Source organism: Nyctereutes procyonoides, unplaced genomic scaffold (genome assembly GCF_905146905.1).
Source record: "Nyctereutes procyonoides isolate TBG_1078 unplaced genomic scaffold, NYPRO_anot_genome, whole genome shotgun sequence".
NCBI lineage: Eukaryota > Metazoa > Chordata > Mammalia > Carnivora > Canidae > Nyctereutes > Nyctereutes procyonoides.
In genome coordinates this window covers 10305226-10324962 of record NW_026575145.1, presented here as the reverse complement: position 1 = coordinate 10324962, position 19737 = coordinate 10305226, and the positions used below count along the sequence as shown (strand labels likewise).

General features: G+C 34.4%; 1 protein-coding gene across 7 annotated transcripts in view; it reads left to right on the top strand.

Annotated features, from left to right (window-relative positions):
* Window positions 1-19737, top strand: part of MIPOL1 (mirror-image polydactyly 1) — a 321422-nt gene that overhangs the window by 280294 nt on the left and 21391 nt on the right. For 4 of the 7 annotated variants that reach the window (XM_055309238.1, XM_055309235.1, XM_055309232.1 and 1 more), the window contains one exon: window positions 14662-14839. The exons of the other annotated variants lie outside the window; for them this stretch is intronic. In XM_055309238.1, the coding sequence (XP_055165213.1) occupies window positions 14662-14827 (166 nt within the window). In that variant the 3' untranslated portion in view covers window positions 14828-14839. The remainder of the gene's footprint in view (window positions 1-14661; window positions 14840-19737) is intronic. 7 annotated transcript variants of the gene reach the window in all.

The window sequence follows — 19737 nt, the reverse complement described above, 5'->3', positions numbered from 1 at the left end:
TCCATTTTAACACATTTTATATTGCTTAAAAAGCATTTATTTTCTCAAAAATATATTTTAAAATCTTTTCACTATTTATTAACCAACCCTCTAATATATATAAAGTCAAATAAATTACCTGAATTAGTTAAATTAGGATATAAATTATTGAAAGAAAAGAATCACTTGCTGGAAAAAGTGTGTGTTCGAGCATACTAAATAGATGTTAATGGTTTCTGTACATATCTTTAAATACATTTTTTAAAAAGGAAATTTAATAGTCCATTATAGAATAATTAACTATGCTTTTAAAAATTAAGTAAATTTTTTTCTCATCATGAGCAGAGTATACAACTCTAAGACTTGATTTTCTTGTGTTAGTGGACTTACTAAATATTAGTCTTTGCTAGTCCAGTTTCCACCATTTATCTTCCCTATGCCAACACTCCGACTTTGCTCTGAAGTACTCTATAACTTGCCGTTATATGATACTAGTCCCAGAGCTAGCTTTTCCAGTTTTCTGAGTATGCTTAGTATATTCTGTAACTAATAAATAAAGTCTTTTTGTAATGCACAAACTCCTATCATCATGAAGCAATTATAAGCAAACTGTAAATGAACACATGAGTCCACGAAAGGTATGCTGTGATTATATTGACTCTGAAAACATTTGTCTTTCATAGAATACATCATTTATTGTGTGGTATAAATTGGTCATAGTGTTGCTTATAATTTTTTAATAATAAATCCAGTGAACTAGTAAAACAATAAAAATGTTTATATCCTACAAATATACTTTAATTATTCTGAAGAGCTACATGTTAGTGATATCTTTGAACAAATTAATAAATATGAATCATATTTCTTATTTAGGGAATGAAACTGAGACCTGTTAATAAAATTTTTATCCTTAGTAATTGAATTTTATATTGGTTTCATACATCTTCTGTATCATATTATAATAGATAGCAAAAATGCATTAAAAGCTTTTAAATAACATTTAAGTGACAATTTAAACATAATAAACTACATTGATTAGTAAATGTGTTTAAAAGAACATAAGATGAAGCATTGAAGAATTTACTTTAACAATCATGTCATCTTGTTCATTTTAAAATAATTCCTTCTTATTGTAATGTTTTATTACTCAATGAAATTTGGTCAAGTCTAAGATTGTGCTTCCGTGATAAGACATTTCTTTGATATTATTTTCCTGAAAGATGTCGTCACTTTCAGAAATAGCCCTTTTAACTACTAGTACTAGTGATTGTTTGTATTTAATTATTGGCTTAATTGATATAGATGTCTTAATTAGTTATTATAAAGTGAAAACCTAAACATAAGCTATTATAGTTGGGTTGACTGAGGAGGTAAATAGATGAATTATAATAACCATGCCAAATATAAATAGATTTTTTTCTGATCTCGAAGCTAATGTATTTCATTCTAAATAAAAAAGGTGAAAGAAGACATTCCTAATGGATGAAAGGCCATAATTTAAATATTTTCCCAATTGTAATTACAATAGCACAATCTTGAACAATTTTATTCATGTTTCTCTTCAACAAATATTTTGTAAACAGCTGCGGTATGTCATGGCAGTGACACTGTTAGGGGAAGAAGCTAGGAACAGAAGTATAAGTGGAGATTAGCCACAGGAAAACCTTCCATGTGGAAGCGGAAGCAAAGAACTTGGGACATTTGATACACTGAATTCAGGAGGATCTTTGTGGCCAGAGGGCAGCTTGGAACAGAAAAGGAGGATAGTGTTCTATGCAGAGTCAGAGCTTGAAGAACCTTGAAACCCTTGTTAAGATGTTTCTGTTAGTTTCCATTTTTAAACTTTATCTTACAAGCAGTGGAAATCATTGATAGATTTTAATCAAGGAACATGTTCTTATTTGCATTTTTAAAAGATTTAAAGGCTGCTGTGTGAAGGATAAATTGCAACAGTGGAAGTAGGACAAGAATGGAAGTAGAGAGACTCATTAAGAAGGAATAGCTCTGGGGAGAAATCATTGTGACTTGGACCAGGGGAGTGTCCTCGAAGATGGAGAGAAGAGGGACTTGAAACACACGTGGTGTCCAGATAGTAGACTTTCTGAATGGGATGAAGTGTATCAAGGAGAACTCCCAAATTTTTGTCTTGAGCAAACTGATAGATGGAAATACTATTTATTAAGGCTGGAAAAACTAGAGGAAGAACAGAGTTGAAATGGAAAGACATTTTTACAAGTTTGAGTAGTGTGTGGGACATCAGGTGGGCATCCTCCTTATTGAGGTCTTAAGTTCTCAAAAAACTTATATTATAACAGATAATCCTTCAAAATGTTAATAAGTCCATTTAAGAAAGTACTTGGGATTTATATTAGTTATATTTATTATTAAAAAATTCTAATGAAAAGAGGATAACCTGCAGTTCTCTTTTTTTTTTTTTTTTTAAGGCTTTATAAAGTATTTGAGAGTAAGAGAGAGCACGCAGGTGGGGGGAGCAGCAGAGGGAGAGGGAGAAGCAGACTCCCAACTGAGCAAGGAATCTGGATGTGGGGCTCAACCTAGGACCCTGATATGACCTGAGCCAAAGGCAGATCTTTAACCAACTGAGGCACCCAGACACCCCTAACCTGCGGTTCTCTTCTTTGATAATCTTACCATTAGGCTATATGAGGCCTGATAACATCCTGTGTTGTGTTTGATGGCTGCTATACCAGCCATGATCCAAGAACACTAGTAAATTTTTTCTTCCAATAGTATAGATTATTTTTATCTAAAAGTTTTCATTGAAAAAATAAAAAAATAAAGATAAAAGTTTTCATTGAACCATCTTGCCAAAGATCAGTTTAGGTTTTAAAACTCTGTCATTCAAACATAGGTTGCCAATATTTTGTGCCAGAAATCTTCTTTGCTATTTGTATTTCCTGCTAATGATGAACTTGTATCATATTAAAAGATATAATGGATACATATTAACCAGACATATATAATTTGAAACCATAATTTTATGTTGTATTTTGTTTCAGAACAAAAATGTTTTGTTTTTGAAATTTATATTAGTTTAGTTACCTATTGCTATGTAACAAATCACCCCAAAACTTGGTGACTTAAAACAGTTACTATTTCACAGTTTCTGTGGGTCACGAATCTCAGTGCAGCTTAGCTGGGTCCTCTGACTGGGTCTCTCACAAAGCTGCATCATCTCAAGGCCTAACTGGTAAAAATCTACTTTCTAGATGATTCACATGGCTGTTGTCAGGATTAAGTTCTCAAAAGCTCTTAGACTAAGGCCTCAATTCATTTCACATGCAAGACTTCAAGGCCTTTGGTTTCTTGCTATGTGTGCCTCCTCATATAGCATCTAATGACATAGCAGGTAGCTTTATCCAAATGAGCAAGCAAGAGAGTAAGTTAGCTAAATGGAAGTCATAGCCTTTTATCTAATCACAGAAGTAATATCTCATCACTTTCGCCATATTCGATTCATTAGAAGCAAGTCAGTTGGTCCACTCCACACCAATGGGGAGGGGATTACACAGTGGTGTGAATACCAGGAGGCAGGAACCATTGGGAATGTCAGAAACTGCCTTCCATGAAGTTTTTTTAAAAGGTAAGTCACTTTTTTTGGACCTTACGTAGCTGAAAATGGTGGTCAGTAAGACATTCAGTTAATCTTACTGCTCTGTGAGCAGTGATAGTTGTGGGAAAATGCACAGTCACAGTCTGACCTTAGGATATCATCACAATCCTCTGAAAATCTACAAGATCCTGTCTAAAGAAACTAAAGGTCACGACAGGGTCAGAACTTGTCAAGAAACCAAAGCCTCATCCAAAATTAAGTACCAAGAATCATACATATTCAGAAACTAATGTATCGTGAACAGGGCACTTAGTTGTATCTGTCTGTGTGGTGCTCTTATTTCTGGATAGCTTCCTACTTAGAAATTTCTATTTTAAAACTCTAGTGCAGCTAACTAATGTAAGAAACAAGGAAGGAGGAATTAGATTTTTACTTCCTTTAAGTGAATACAGAGAATCTAAATCAAGATTTAAACCAACCCTACTAGTAAAAGTGAGAAAAATAAAATAATGGGCCAGGGGTTGGGGGAAGCACTCAGCTATGGTAAATGTAGAAAACCAGTCAATATTATTTGGATGCATGTTGAAATGTAGCAATTTTATTGGCACTTCAAAACCATTTGTTATTGACATTGATGCTATTAATGATGTTAAGCATAGTTTTTAAAATTCAGTAGCAATGGAAATTCAGCGAAAAATTAAGTCCTTAGTATAGGGATCCCTGGGTGGCGCAGCAGTTTGGCGCCTGCCTTTGGCTCAGGGCGCGATCCTGGAGACCCGGGATTGAGTCCCATATCGGGCTCCTGGTGCATGGAGCCTGCTTCTCCCTCTGCCTGTGTCTCTGCCTCTCTCTCTCTCTCTGTGTGACTATCATAAATAAATAAATTTTAAAAAAAAGTCCTCAGTATAAGTATTTAAACACTGAAGCTTTTTTTTTTTTTTTGAGAGAGAGAGAGAGAGAATGAGAGAGAGAGCAGGGGCAGAGGGAGAGGGAGAAGCAGGCCCCCCACTGAGCAGAAGCCTGACACCCAACTCAATCCCAGGACCCTGGGATCATGACCTGAGCCTAAAGCAGACACTTAACCTACTGAGCCATCCAGGCACCTCTGAGGCTTATTTTTAAATGACAAGGAATTACAATAATTAATATGAAAGATTACCAAAAATAAGCTGAAATAATAAAAAGCATGATTATTTCCACAATAGAAATGTCAGTAAATGGACAGCTGTTAAAATATTTTGGTAAAATCATACTAAAAGGAGTTCTAAATAATGAGAATAGTACCCATGCTTTTCTTTGTACCTTGAATTATCCGAAGGTACTTAGAAATTTTTTTGAAACTATTTCTTCTGCTCTCTAATTCAAATATTATTTTCATCAAGTGTTGAGGTAGACACTGGGTATCTACCAAGTGGAAATCACTGGTAAATAAGATCAAAGCAGCATCTGTCATCACTAAGTTTATATTCTAGAAAGGGATATTGACAAATAAAAAGTATAATAGAAGAAATGTATAGTACTGTAGGGACACTAGGAAAAGTTGGGTCAGGCAGGGGAGGTTTATATTTGTAAAAAGCATGCATGTTCCATTAACTCTGTGGGTTATGTTTCTAGAAGTCTTGATTACCCTTTGGAAGAACATACTATAGAAAAATGATGTAAAATTAAGGATTCAGCCTCTTCCCCAGAATGATTTTGAAATATCAAATATGCTATGGCATAGGTACAATATTCACCAACTAAAGAAATAACAACACAGAACCTAAATGGATCTGCATCCTTCATTTAAAGCTCTTGGGGCTATATATGTTTCAGAATTCAGAATTTTTCAAATTTTATAAAGGTAATATGATATATACTTTCTCATTTATTATAAAACCCCAATTGTTCTAGAGAAGCACAAGATAAGCAAACACATGAATATTTCTGCAGTGAAATATATGAATTGTCACCCTCAATCAGGTTTTACTGCTACAAGAGTTTGCAGCAAGCTTATAAAAATCTTTTGGCTTTTAGGAGCTTTATGAATTCTGGAATTACACATTAAGGGATTATGAATATAGTGAACATAGCCTTTTCCATAAAAAGGTAGTTGGACCTGATAAATTAACAGTAAGAATGCCTGGTGAAGATTTTACATTATTATTATATGTATGATACCAATCATTGAAGTTAAAAGGGAAAGATCTCACCCACTCCTCTACAATGGCATATTGACTATCCCTCAGTAATGAGCAGTATCAATGGAAAAAAGCAGAGAATATTTCTAATGACTTCTTTAATGTGTCTAAAAGATTATGGCATCTCTAAAATTGTTTAATATTTAGGAACAGAGGAATCACAACAGTGTGAGAACTACATTAAAAGAGGAATTTTAATAATTTTATTGAATATTAGCCTCTCCAAGCTAATATTTATGCAATGCTCTGGTCAGGGTAGTTGTTACATATATGCTGCTTTATAATACCAGTGGATGCAGTAACTTAATAGACTAAGCTAAGTTTATTTTCAGGAATTTGTCACAAGTGAGAACTTTCTATATTTCAACATTTTCTCTGAAACTTTATTTCATTGTTGTTAAAAGTTTTTTTCCTGGAATTTCATAAGTCAGTTAAGTTCCATGGAGTGAGATGCATAACCACCTATTAGTGGGTTAAGTAAAAAGAAACACATTAAAGATTTTTAAAGAGGGATTTGTGGTTTTATCTGGAAAAGATGTCCTTTTATTACAAGCTCCAGCTGGCTTTTGAGGGATGGGCCACTAAAGGAGAAGACAAACTATAGAAACAATTAAAAATATTTTTTAGAGCATCAGGTTTTCTTGGAGCCCAAATGCAAGTTATTTTGGCCTTTTCCCTAAAGACTTTTTCCTCACAATTCTGTTAATGTGATCACTGTTTTAAGCAAAGCATTTTGTCTCGTGAATAACAATTTGTACTGATGTGTCCAAGAAAAGTGAAGGCAAATGTGTATGTTTATATGGTGCTTAAAAAAATTAACTTTGAAATTAGTCTCTAAAATATTCTCAACTTCCTTACAGACTTTAAAAATATAAGCACCAGTTGTTAATTTCTAGCCAATCAAAACATTATAAAATTATAATTTGAATCTTTAAAAATTGCTCCATGCATATAGAGCCTATTTGCAGCTCTATGCATATTTGCAGACTAAAATGCAAATTCTATAAGAAAGGAATTTGGGCTTGTTTATTTTTTTTTAATCTGCTGTTACAAACTGTTACATGTGAGCAGCCTCCTTTAAACATATTTATATATAGTTTTTCACAGATTGATAGGATAAATTCCTAGAAATGAAAAACATAAGTTTCAAAAAAAGTACCTTTTTAACTCTAAGTATTGCCAAACTGTTCTCTTAAAAAGTTATATCAATAACTAGTAATTTATAAGAATGTTGTTTCCCCAAGCTTTACTACTACTTGGTATTATTAAAATTTTTAACTTTCCAATCTGAAAGATAAAAAATTACATCTCATTTCAATATACACTGCTTTAATTATGTTTTTTTTTATTCACAATATATTTTTCTTTGCATTTGAATTGCCTGTTCATGACTTTTTCCCATTCTGTATTGGACTGTTTATTGATTTTTAAGACCTCTTAGGATAGTAAATCTATCAGCTTCTTATTAAATGTACTATGAACATTTTTCCCCATTTAAAACTTAGCTTACATTATTTTTTAATGGAGAAATTGTGTTTTTTTTTCTCTTACAGCGTCAGACTTGTTATATTGTGGAATTGTATAAGGCAGCTTGCCTTCTCTTGGGTTGCTTATTTGAGGTTTTTTATTATTATTATTTAAGATTATCTGCTAGAAAAAGCATTAGAAATATTTATAACCATGGTCTTTGTGGATTTTTTTCTTTTAAACAAAAGATTGTTTTTATTAATTAGTAGTCCAATGTGTTTTTATACCTTAATACTAATTCAGGTTGGTTTATCTTCGCAAATAAGCTATTTAGTCATGTTCTTCAGCCATTAATCTCCCCTTCCAAAGTAAATATCCTGCATAGACAGAACAAACAGGATCCAAACACAATGAGGCTTGAATGCTTAGATGCTGGATTGGCTTCATTAGGGTGTGGGAGATGAAAGAGAAGTACCTGAGAGAGCCTTGACTGTGTAAGGAAATCTGTCTCTTTCAATTCAAATCATTTTTTAAAATATTGTAAATACTTAACAAAATTGTACAGCCTTAATATGTGATGTTAAAAAACAACAGAATAAATATTTGTATGGCATATCTCCCCTCCATTTATTCTTCTGAGAAATTTCTAGCATAAGAAATAAAATTATAGGGGCACCTGGGTGGCTCAGTGGTTGAGCTTCGACCTTTGGCTCAGGGCTCAGGTCAATATCCCAGGGTCCTGGGATCAGTCTCACACCGGCTCCCCACTGGGAGCCTGCTTCTCCCTCTGCCTATGTCTCCCACCTCTCTGTGTCTCATGAATAAACAAATAAAATCTTAAAAAAAAAGAAATAAAATTATAAAACTGTGAATAGCATGTATACTGAATATAAATACTTCACAGCTACACATTACTTTTAAGCTCTGTCAGTCTCATAGGACTCCTATACCTGGGGAGAATTCAGCAAAAAATAAATGAGAATAGAAAGAGAAAGAAGGAGGTTACATTTTTCTCTTTTAAACACCCTCTTGGGATCCCTGGGTGGCGCAGCGGTTTGGCGCCTGCCTTTGGCCCAGGGCGCGATCCTGGAGACCCAGGATCGAATCCCACATCGGGCTCCCGGTGCATGGAGCCTGCTTCTCCCTCTGCCTGTGTCTCTGCCTCTCTCTCTCTGTGACTATCATAAATAAATAAAAAAAAATTAAAAAAAAAATAAACACCCTCTTGTTCACTTTAGTTATTATCTGCATGTGTTCATCTTTACCAAGAGACATGTTAATTAATGCTGTTTTGATAGGCCACACGTTTTAAAAATGCTTTTTAATCATAATATATATTTTTTTCAAGTTACTAAAATCATTTACATTAATTTTTGAAAGAATTTAAGTATCACTAAGCAACTTGGCATTCTTACAAAATGTTTTCATAAATGAAATACAATTTTATGACCTAATTTACTTAATATATGATGAATACCTTCATGTTATACATAATCTTTTACTAAGTGGTCTAAATAGCTCTAAATATATCGTATGGCTGTACCATAATTTATTTAACTAATTCATTATTGTTACTATTGAGTTGCTTTAAATACTGCTGCAGTGGACATCCTTGCAGCTTAATATCTGTACATATCTGTAGTTATTGCAGGAGACACAAATTCCTGGAAGTGGAATTATTGAGTTAAAAGGTATTTAGAATTGCGAGAAAAGGTTTCTATTAATTAGAAAAACAATTAGACTGGTTATAGAAGTGTCATTGGAGAACTGCAGATTTTAAATCTCTTCAGGTATATGAAAAAGAAATATGGTGCAGGGTTTTTTAGAGTAGATAGATAATATTTCATCTTGTTCTCTAATTATAAAATACATTACCATAAATACTTTCTATGGTAAGAAGGACCTAAATTATAAAAGCGGTATATATAAGGATATATAGTGATAGCAGGAATTTAATTTGGATGTACTTCTTATGGCACAAGGACTAAGAAAAATTATTCTTAATTTCTATCCTTTTTTAAATATGGCTTTTTTATAGCCCTCAAAGGCACACAATAGAGCAGAATGATGTGAAGCTGAAAAAGGCAGAGTGTGCATCCCATCAAAGAGCTGCCTTACAGTAGTTCAGATTGAGAAAGTTTAGACAGGAGTTAATAGCTTGCTTTGAGGATAGTAAGTCATCTACTGTTCTCAGTAAGCATGTCAAAATAGTGGACCAGCACTTTTGACAGGTTAATATGAATGGTTTAAGACTTTGGGTGTATGTACATAGCATTAGAAGCATGCTGCCTATGAAAACTTTTTGGCAAAAGGTAACAATTATGAGTAAGATGAACTCTTTCAACTATTCCTTTACAGCTGGCAATACCTTTCCTCCTAGCCATTTCATTGTCAGCTTAATACAAAAAGTTTCTTGGTCTGACTACATACTAGATGGAATTAAAAACATATAATCTTTTCTTGAAAAGATTCGGGATTTTGGAAATATGGGGAGAAGCAGCAAATTTGGATTTTATTTTCGTCTGTTACTGTTATTACAAAATACAGAGAAAGCTTTGTAAAAACTCACAAAAAAAACATTGTATCATGTACTTAGCACTCTATTAAATTTGGTGGTATGCTATAAGGCTCTTGCCCATAAGAGAAGCTTAGGGCATTGGTATTTAGTTGTTTCCAAATACTGCTGCAGTGAACATACTTACTTCTAGCTAAAAAGTTAGAGAGGGCACAAATTCCTGGAAGTGGAATTGTTGAGTGGAAGAAAATAAGACATCTTGTATCTGTAATGCTAGTATATATATACTCCATGTATATATTCCACTTTTTAAAAAATCATTTCATGGGGCAGCCCAGGTGGCTCAGCGGTTTAACGCCGCCTTCAGCCCAGGGTGTGATCCTGGAGACCCGGGATCAAGTCCCACATCGGGCTCCCTGCATCGAGCCTGCTTCACCCTCTGCCTGTGTCTCTCTGCCTCTCTCTGTGTGTGTCTCTAATGAATAAATAAATAAAATCTTTTAAAAAAATCATTTTATAGGATAGAATGAATATAGTGAATAACCTATTAATTGTTCAGTATGGATAACACAGAGAAAAAGGAAGGCCTCAAGGAAATTTAACTTTGCCCTCTAGAATGAGTGGGATACAAATAAGCAGAGAGGAAAGAAGAGAGTATAGAAGAGAGAAACAGCATAAATGAAGCAAGGGTACATGTATGAGTATATTATATGAGAGGAGATAGTATAGAGGTCAACCTGGCAGGAACAGAGGTTCCTATGGGATATCAGATAGGTGAAGTAGGCTGAATTACTGAGAGCCTTCACAAGTATGCAAAGGCAGTTAGATTTCATGTGACAGGGAATAAGAAACCAATGTACAGTTTTGAAGGCAGCAAAGGTTACTTGAAAGAAGTCGCATTTTAGGAACACTGGGCTCCCTTAGCACTATGGCAGATTAATTGAAGCAGGTTGGTTTTAGAAATAAAAGTACCAGCTAAGAAGCAATGATAATAATATAGTATAATAACAGACAACCTGTGCTGGTAACGGTGAGAATAGAAGAAAGGGATTCATATCAGAAACACTATAGAGAAAAACTATGATTTGGTGACTAAAGAGATGCGAAGGGTAAAGAAGTAGTCGATATTTTAAGATTTTCTGGCTAAGAAATAGAAACGACACAGTGCCATCAATAGAATGTCTTCAGTTCAATGCTAAGAACTAATTTCATTTTCTTTTTATGTAACCCTAACTTATAAACTTATGAGAAAAAATATTAAGTTGAGTTTGAGAACAGTACTGTCAGATGGCAGATATAAAACTCATCAAAATTGGCTTCCAGAAACTGAAAAGCAAAAGAAGGGAAGGCTTCTAAGGATTCTTCTCTGGGAATAATAGAAATACCCATGAGAATGTCTTTGGAATGATAGCAATTTAGATTATATAACCCTATTTCCCATATATTTAAACTCTTTCTGTAGAGTTTAGTGCTAAAAGTCAGAATGTCCAAAATTATTCTGAACGATAAAGATTATTCTTAAGAGCTGTATCTCAAGCCATTAAAAGATAGGCCAAATGTCAAGGCTGTGGTTTAAGGTGTCATTCTTCAAAAGGCAATACGTAACTCCTCTACTGGGCGAACAGCAGATCAGTTCCTGAGGTGGTATCATTAGCGATATCAGAATTAACTGAACCAGGCTGGTGGGCGAATATTTAAAAGTCAGATATAAGCAGCTGAGAGCAGCATATAGAAAGAATTTTTATAATTTGTTTCAAAATGCACATACTGAGGATAGGTTATTAGCACAGATTTACAAAAATTATTCTCTCATATCATCTAAGTTATTTACTAAAATATTTCCACCAAAGTAAAGTAATGAAACACATACCAGAGGATGTAAACACTAAAATAGTGCCCAAATCTAAACTAATCTAAGGGAAAATAATAATAAATTATAGTTCATGTATCATGCTTATAGAATATTTGAAAAAACCTTATGATTTTATCAGAAGGTGGGTTTGAGGCTATTTTCTTCACACACACAAGAATTGCTCTACCAATTAAGATAATAGTTCTCATTGGACATACAAATTGCTCTCTAATACTTAGTAAGTCAGAATCATTACAAATATATAAGGCCTTATTTATTTTCTTTACTGCCAAATTTATGGTAGTTTCTAGAGTATAAAATTTTGTATGTATTATTAACAGTGCAGATACTGTAAGTCTAAAGGAAACCATATGAAAAATCTATCTTAGGTTGGTGAATAAGTTACCCACTGTAAATAAATTAGAACATAAGTATAATTCACATTTGAAATCATTATAACTCATTCTCTGAAGCAGTTTGTTAATGTCCTGTCAGCTCAAAAGAGTTAATGTGCCCCTGTGTCACTAACATACTATCAATGAATAATCCTGATACTGAGAATAAAGCCCATTAATCCCTAATACTAACACTTTAACACATATAAGAAAGATATATGTGATTTAATTTCAAGTCTTCTGTGGTGCTTGAAAAGTATTAGCTGTGAAGTGAATGGATATTAAAGAATGGAAATTACATTTACCAGTGGCATATAAAAATCAGAAAGAAATGAAAATCAGTCAGAAATGCTCATCTTCCTGTGCATCCTGAATTCCTTATCTATAAAATACAAAAATATATGTGTGTGTGTGTGTGTGTGTAGACAGTTTTTTAAATAGAGGAAAGTCTATTTATATATGTGGTATTGATCTTTATAACATTTTCTCTTTTATGTGTTGTTCTGATGGCAGTTTTAGTTAAATAATATATATTCTTTGACTACTATGTGTCATAAACTTTTCAGAGAAATCTTTTTCATGATTTTATTACTTTGCTAAATTTCGATGTTTTAGAAAGATTAATTTCTCTTATTTATATAAAGAATTTAGGACTCTATATAAAATATTTGAGTCTGATAACATACAGTTTTAAGCTGCCAGAAATTAGCAGTGACTACCTAGCAGCCTAATAATAACATGAAAAAGATTAAACCTCAAACTTCTATTTACTATATCCTTATCTTGAAACCAAGAATCAGTTCTTCATAGGAAACAAACTTTAAGGACAATATTATTGAACGGTTTTCAAAACACTTAGAAGGAAATGACTTATCACTCTTAATTTTCAACAGAAGGCACTCTGAAAATAGTGAGACTGATATCTTAAATAGGACAGTGATACAACCAACAAACAGTCCATTTCAATCTAAAAGAAATAAAGAATTTCTGTGTACTTTCAGATGTAACTTAAGCAAGTGGTCATATATGGGTTATCCTAGAAGCTAGGGAGCAGGAACAGAACAGAAAAGCCAGAATAAGAAAAGGAAGAGGAATCTTCCCACAAATCTGCATCCTTTTTCAACATGCCACTGTCATACCCTGTTTCAATTCTTAGAAATCAAGAGTTGTTCTTGTTGTTGTTTAAAGATTTCATCTATTTGAGAGAGAGAGAGAGAGAGAGAGAGAGAGAGAGAGAAGTTAAAGGGCATGAGCAAAGGAGGAGGAGCAGAGGGAGAAGCAGACTCCCTCCTGAGCAGGAGCCCAATGTGGGGCTCAATCCCAGGACCCCAGGATCATGACCTGAGCTGAAGGCAGATGCTTTGCCACCTGAGCCACTCAAGTGCCCCAGAAATCAAGAGTTTTTAATGAAAGCATTAAAATGATTGACCTCATTATCTACTTGTTTTTCCTATTTTTTGTCATGTGCCTGCTTATTTTTTACTCTGATATTTCTCCCATAGAAGGTGCATCAGTAATCCACATCCATGGCAACTTCATTTCTTTGTATGGTTCATTTTTGCTCCTTCCACTATGAATCAAAAAGAAGAGGTGACAATGCTGGTTTTCAGAATCAGTAATTCATTGTTATCACATTAATTAAATCTCTCCTGAAGCAGAAAGGATAACCTTACCTTATTTCTTACTTAGGGTGAAATTTCATTTAACATCTTTCCCACCAAGCTCCCAAACTCCCTCCATTTAAAATGAGAGGAATCTATTCAGATAACTGCTTTATTATTTAATGTTCTTCTGCAAGGGCCCTTGAATAAATATTTACTATAAGTCTTCACATGGAGTAGTTTGCTTTTTTTTTTCTTGAAAGCTGCTTTTAGGGGTTATCATCAAAATTTCAATCCATTTTTTAGAATTGAGAATGTAAATGAAATTCCTTTACTCCTTATTCCCTGTGTAGTATCTTTTCACAAACAAGTAAATAATACTTATTTTTTGACAGCCTGTTCTGCTAGTTACCAAGTATCAGTAATGAATAAAATACACATTGTACTTGCCCTCATGGAGGCTTGTTACTGGTGTTGAGTTTTCTTGGGAATTTTACATAGGATTTGAATATCCCTCGTAGACAAAGTGAAAGAGCCCAATAAAATTGTCAGTTGATCTTAATTCATCCTATTATCTCAGTCACTTTCTGATGTTAAGTTAGGAGATTTAAGCGAAATACTCTATTATCTTCTGTAAGTACTTTGCTAATAGTATCATCCACTCTACTAGTGCTGCCATAGACTAATTGGAATCCAACAGACATCTAGACATCTCATACTAACAAAGTCTTAACGAAGCCCTGGGTAAAGTGATAACCAGTTACTATTTTAAAATCCAAAATTTGAAATAAAATTACCTTAGAGAGGGATCCCTGGGTGGCGCAGCGGTTTGGCGCCTGCCTTTGGCCCAGGGCGCGATCCTGGAGACCCAGGATCAAATCCCGCGTCGGGCTCCCTGCATGGAGCCTGCTTCTCCCTCTGCCTGTGTCTCTGCCTCTCTCTCTCTCTCTCTCTCTCTCTCTCTCTTTCTCTCTCTGTGTGTGACTATCATAAATAAATATTAAAAAAAATTACCTTAGAGATACTGTAACAAAGGAAATAAAGCTTTACTCCTTCTTCCATGTTCTAATTTTATTTTTTTTAATTTATTTATGATAGTCACAGAGAGAGAAAGAGAGAGAGGCAGAGACATAGGCAGAGGGAGAAGCAGGCTCCATGCACCGGGAGCCCGACGTGGGATTTGAATCCGGGTCTCCAGGATCGCGCCCTGGGCCAAAGGCAGGCGCCAAACCGCTGCGCCACCCAGGGATCCCCCATGTTCTAATTTTAAAATGAGGTAAAACAAAAGTAAAGAACATGAAGTTTTATATAATTTTTATGTTTGACTTTTATTTACTAGTCATCAAAATTAATACTAATGATATTATTATATTATGATATTATGATTGATTGACAAGCCTGATTTTTCAAAGTTACATAGAATACAGCAAATGTTTGCTCAGCATGGAATCTGCTTGAGATTCTCTCTTCCTCTACCTCTGCCCCTCCCCCTGCTCATGTGCACTCTCAAAATAAATAAATGAAATCTTTAAAAATAAAATAAGAGATAACTTTTCAGCATCTTGTCTATCTTAGATATTAGTGACATTGAATAAAGAATGTCATAATTTAAGCACAATTGAGTGTGCAGGTACTAAGATTTTTTATGTTCTATTTAATCTCAGAGATAAATCCAAATTTGCTGGGATCCCTGGGTGGCGCAGTGGTTTGGCGCCTGCCTTTGGCCCAGGGCGCGATCCTGGAGACCTGGGATCGAATCCCACGTCCGGCTCCTGCATGGAGCCTGCTTCTCCCTCTGCCTCTCTCTCTCTCTCTCTCTCTCTCTCTCTCTCTCTCTCTGTGACTATCATAAATAAATTTAAAAAATTTTTTTAAAAAATCAATAAATAAATCCAAATTTACTGCTTAATTTCTGAATGAATGAGTGATAATTCTTTAAAGATAATGATATCTTCTAATAATGCTTTATATAATGACATATCTGAGGAGCTAAATTAATCTATCCATACTATTTATATCCTTTGTTCTAGTTACTTGAAATATTTTTTATACAGCAAAATAATTTATGGGAAATGATTGAATTGGATCTATCTTAAAATTTATGCAGGAAATCAAGCTAATTAGTAAAATGGTTAGTGATGATGCTTTAAAATTAAATATTGTTGACGGCATGTACACAATTTGTTTTCCTTTTCTTAGTATTATTTTATTTTTATTGATGCAGATCCAGCCAAAAATATCACTTGACAATAAACAAGGACAATTTTATATATAGACAGAGATGATAATCACATTCCTGGTTTTCATTTAAGAGATAATATAATCCCCAAAATATATCTGTTTTGGTATTTGCCTATAATTTTATATCTAAAATTTTAGTATCGGGGGGCACCTGGATGGCTCAGTGGTTAAGCATCTGCCTTTTGCTCAGGTCAGGATCCCAGGAATCCCCATGGGGAGCCTAGTTCTCCCTCTGCCTATGTCTTTGCCTCTGTCTCTGTGTCTCTCATAAATAAATAAATAAAATCTTTTTATAAATAAATAAATAAAATTTCAGTATCAGAAATTCACAGATTTGGGTATATTTTGTTTCATAATAAAATGCAGATACTCTTGGTAGCCTTTTTTTCAACATTGTTCTCAAAAACTTTTTTTTTAAGGCTAATATGAAGAGTCAAAGGCAGGAGAATGTGAGAGAACTAGATTCCTTTTTTAAAAAAAGATTTATTTATTTTAGACAGGGTGAGCAAGCAGCAGGGGAGGCATAGAGGGAGAGAGGGAGACCTGAAGTAGATTCCTCCTGAATGCAGAGCCTAAATGGGGCTCCATCCCAGGACCCTGAGATCATGGCCTGAGCCAAAGGCAGATAGATGCTTAACTGACTGAGCCACCTAGGTGCCCCATAGAGGACTAGATTCTTAATGGGAAGTGAAAGAAGTGTCATTGGGTTAATTTCTGTTCAGCGTTAGATTCAATTTTAGTTTTTGGTTGTGGTTTTCTCTCTAGATTTCCTTATTACTGGTGGAATTCTGCTTTAAAAATTATCAATATCAAATTATAAAACATAGCTTTTTTGGAAATAAAGGCAAACTTTGCCACTCTTACAGTTCTGCCCCATGACTTTCCCAAGTAAAACAAATGTTAGTTGGACTGCTTTATTAGACATGTAGGAAAGACATGACCCCAAATCATTTTGAGAACCATAATAATTTGGTAAACTTTATTTCCTGTGTATCATACTGTGTTTGGGATAGTGGAGGTTGTGAAAAAAATGTATACTCAATTTACTGATTTGAAAGTTATTTTTAGGTCAAAACTAGAAAACTAGAGCCAAGAATGCTCAGCTTTTGCTGAATGTAGGGTTTTTTACTGAATGTGTTTAAACAAAACCTAGGCATGTACTATGCTTCAGCCTATATAGGCTGTAAATTTACATTTCAGTACTGATGGGAGTTCTTAAATCTCATGATAATTGTAAAATATTGGAGAGACCCGAACACAGTGAATCAAGTTGGTAGTAAGAGAGCCTTTTTAAATGCATTCCTTGGTTTGTACTTAATCTCAAAGATTTTATGAGGATTAACAGGGTAGACAAATGCTTGATCCTGATTGTTAAAGCATATCCATGTAAACTTATCAACTTATCAATCAAACTTAAACAAATCAACCAGGCTAAGATTTTTCTTTTTAAAGATTGATTGATTGATTGATTGATTGATTGATTGATTTTGGGGGGTAAGTAGGCAGACTCCCCACTGAGCATGAAGCCCTAGGCCAGGGTCAATTCCACAACCCTGAGCCTAAATCAAGAGTCAAACCCTAAACTGACTGAGCCGCCCCAGTGTCCCCAGGCTAAGATTTTTTTTTTTTAAGATTTTATTTATTCATGAGAGACACAGAGAGAGAGGCAGAGACACGGGAAGAGGGAGAAGCAGGCTCCCTGCAGGGAGCCCAACATGGGCTCCCGGATCTCCAGGATCACCCCCTGGGCTGAAGGCGGTGCCAAAACCACTAAGCCACAGGGGCTGCCCCAGGCTAAGATTTTTGACAATCTTTTTGCCAAGACTTTTTAAAAGTTTTCCTGGTCACTTGCATTGGTAAAGTTTTCTGAGAAATAGACAAATATCTTTTAAATCCGTTTTATAATTAAAATCTTAAAAAGTGGTACTCATGTAGAATCCCTATTTATTACGACTTACAGTGAAATATTTGTGATGTCCTTTTCAAAATAGTTTATATTAATTTATATAGTAGATAATTATCCTATATCTTCTTTCCTTCAGTAAATTGGCCTGGGGATAATTACTTTGGCTTTCTATATTCCTGCCAGTATCAATTTTCCCTAATTTTCTCTAGTATAAATATATTTGAAATCTTATTTTAGCTATCAATGTTATAATTTCCTGTTGGAGATAAATAAATAATGCCCATTTCCAAATTAACCACAATTTATTATTAACAGTGAGTTTGCTAACAAGAATACAAAAATGTTTTAGGCTTTAAATTTTACAAAAAACAAGATATGTTTCTAAGTCCATATCTATTTAATAGTGAACCTATTAAAAAAAAGATGATGTCTTTTTTGGTAAGGCAAAAATGCATGATGCCTTCATAGTGTGGTTAGGTTGGTAATATTTTGGAATTTATTATTCACTTTTAATAAAGAATGACGCATGGACTTTTCAGTGAAGTTTTTCAGTAAATCTATCTTGAGTGTTGAAAAACAGGTGAATCAATCCTCAAAATTAAATTTAAAAATAGAGTAAGTGCTATGTGCTATGGACCATACTGTGCATGATGTCAAACTTAAGCAAGCAATGGTGTACAAACTCATCATATTTGCCAAATATCACCACAGCCCAGAAACTCTTGTTTCCATGCCATAGATCATCAGGTAGACCTGTTTGGATATCTGTTAGAGCCCAAATTAAGCCCGTTAGATACTTGACTGAAATAGTTAACAGTGCTTTTGGATGGCACTCTATAGCCAATCCAGTTACCATTGTTGCAGACCCACCCAGTCCCTCACTGATGTACCCACTGAGTGCTTATTATGCTCTGGCAGCCAGGCTGTTCCCAATTATCATATATACTGGGTCTTTGCAAGTCGAATTGCATCTCAGGAATTAACCTCTATAACTGGTAGGTAAGGAGGAAGAATTCTAATATATTTTTATTTTAATAGTTATTTAACAGACTATCTCAGAATATCTTTGTGGACAGGATCAAGAAGTGATTTCACAGTTTAGAGAATTCATAGCTTATTGAATAGGAATACATACTATGATGCTGTAAGGTTATCTAGAAGAGTTGTCTCAGTAGTTTTTTGTTCAGCATTTTTTAATACCTAAGTTAAAAACATAAAAGCTAAGTTTATCATAAGTACAAAAAGTAATAAACTCAAGATGCCAGAAGACAGTAAATTGCTGGAAAAGTAGCTGAATTTACCAAGATGAAATCTAACATGGATAAAAGTAAAATCTTGCATTTAATATCAGTATTGTGGAACAAAAATGGTCATGAATTTTTTGCAACTGCTCTTGTCAAAAGGTGAAATTTATTCCCCTACCCTGTGAATCTGGGCTGACCTGTGACTCCCATTAACCATAAAATAAACCAAGCGATGTTGTACAACTTCTAAACAAGGCTTCAAGAGGCCTTACTGATTTCAGTATCACTCTTACTGATGTGTTCACTAGGTAAATAAGTCTGGGCTCATCTGTTTGAGCATGAGATACTGCAGAAAGACAGAGTCCTAGCAGAAGTCAGTACCACCTGTCAGGCACGTGAGCACTCTGCCCCAATTGACTGCAGCTGAATGAGTGATGTCCGGTCAAGGCTAGCAGAATTGCCCAGCTGCTCCAAGCCCAAATTGACACAATTAAATAAATCAGCTGCTGTTTTAAGCCACTTTGTTTTGTGGGGCTTATTGTGTAGCCATAAATTAAAAAGCAATTATTAATTATATATGTCCAAACTAGGAGAGACTTGGTTTGGCTTGGGAGGCAAAGCAGGAGTTGAACCCTCAACCAACTGAGCCACCTAGGTGCCCCAGGGCCAATATTTTTAAAGATAATAGACATACTAAAGAATATGCACAAAGAATATAAATAATAGTAAGCAGTCTAACTTTAAGGTACCAGCCATTTGAAGACTGGAAGTGTAAATAATAAA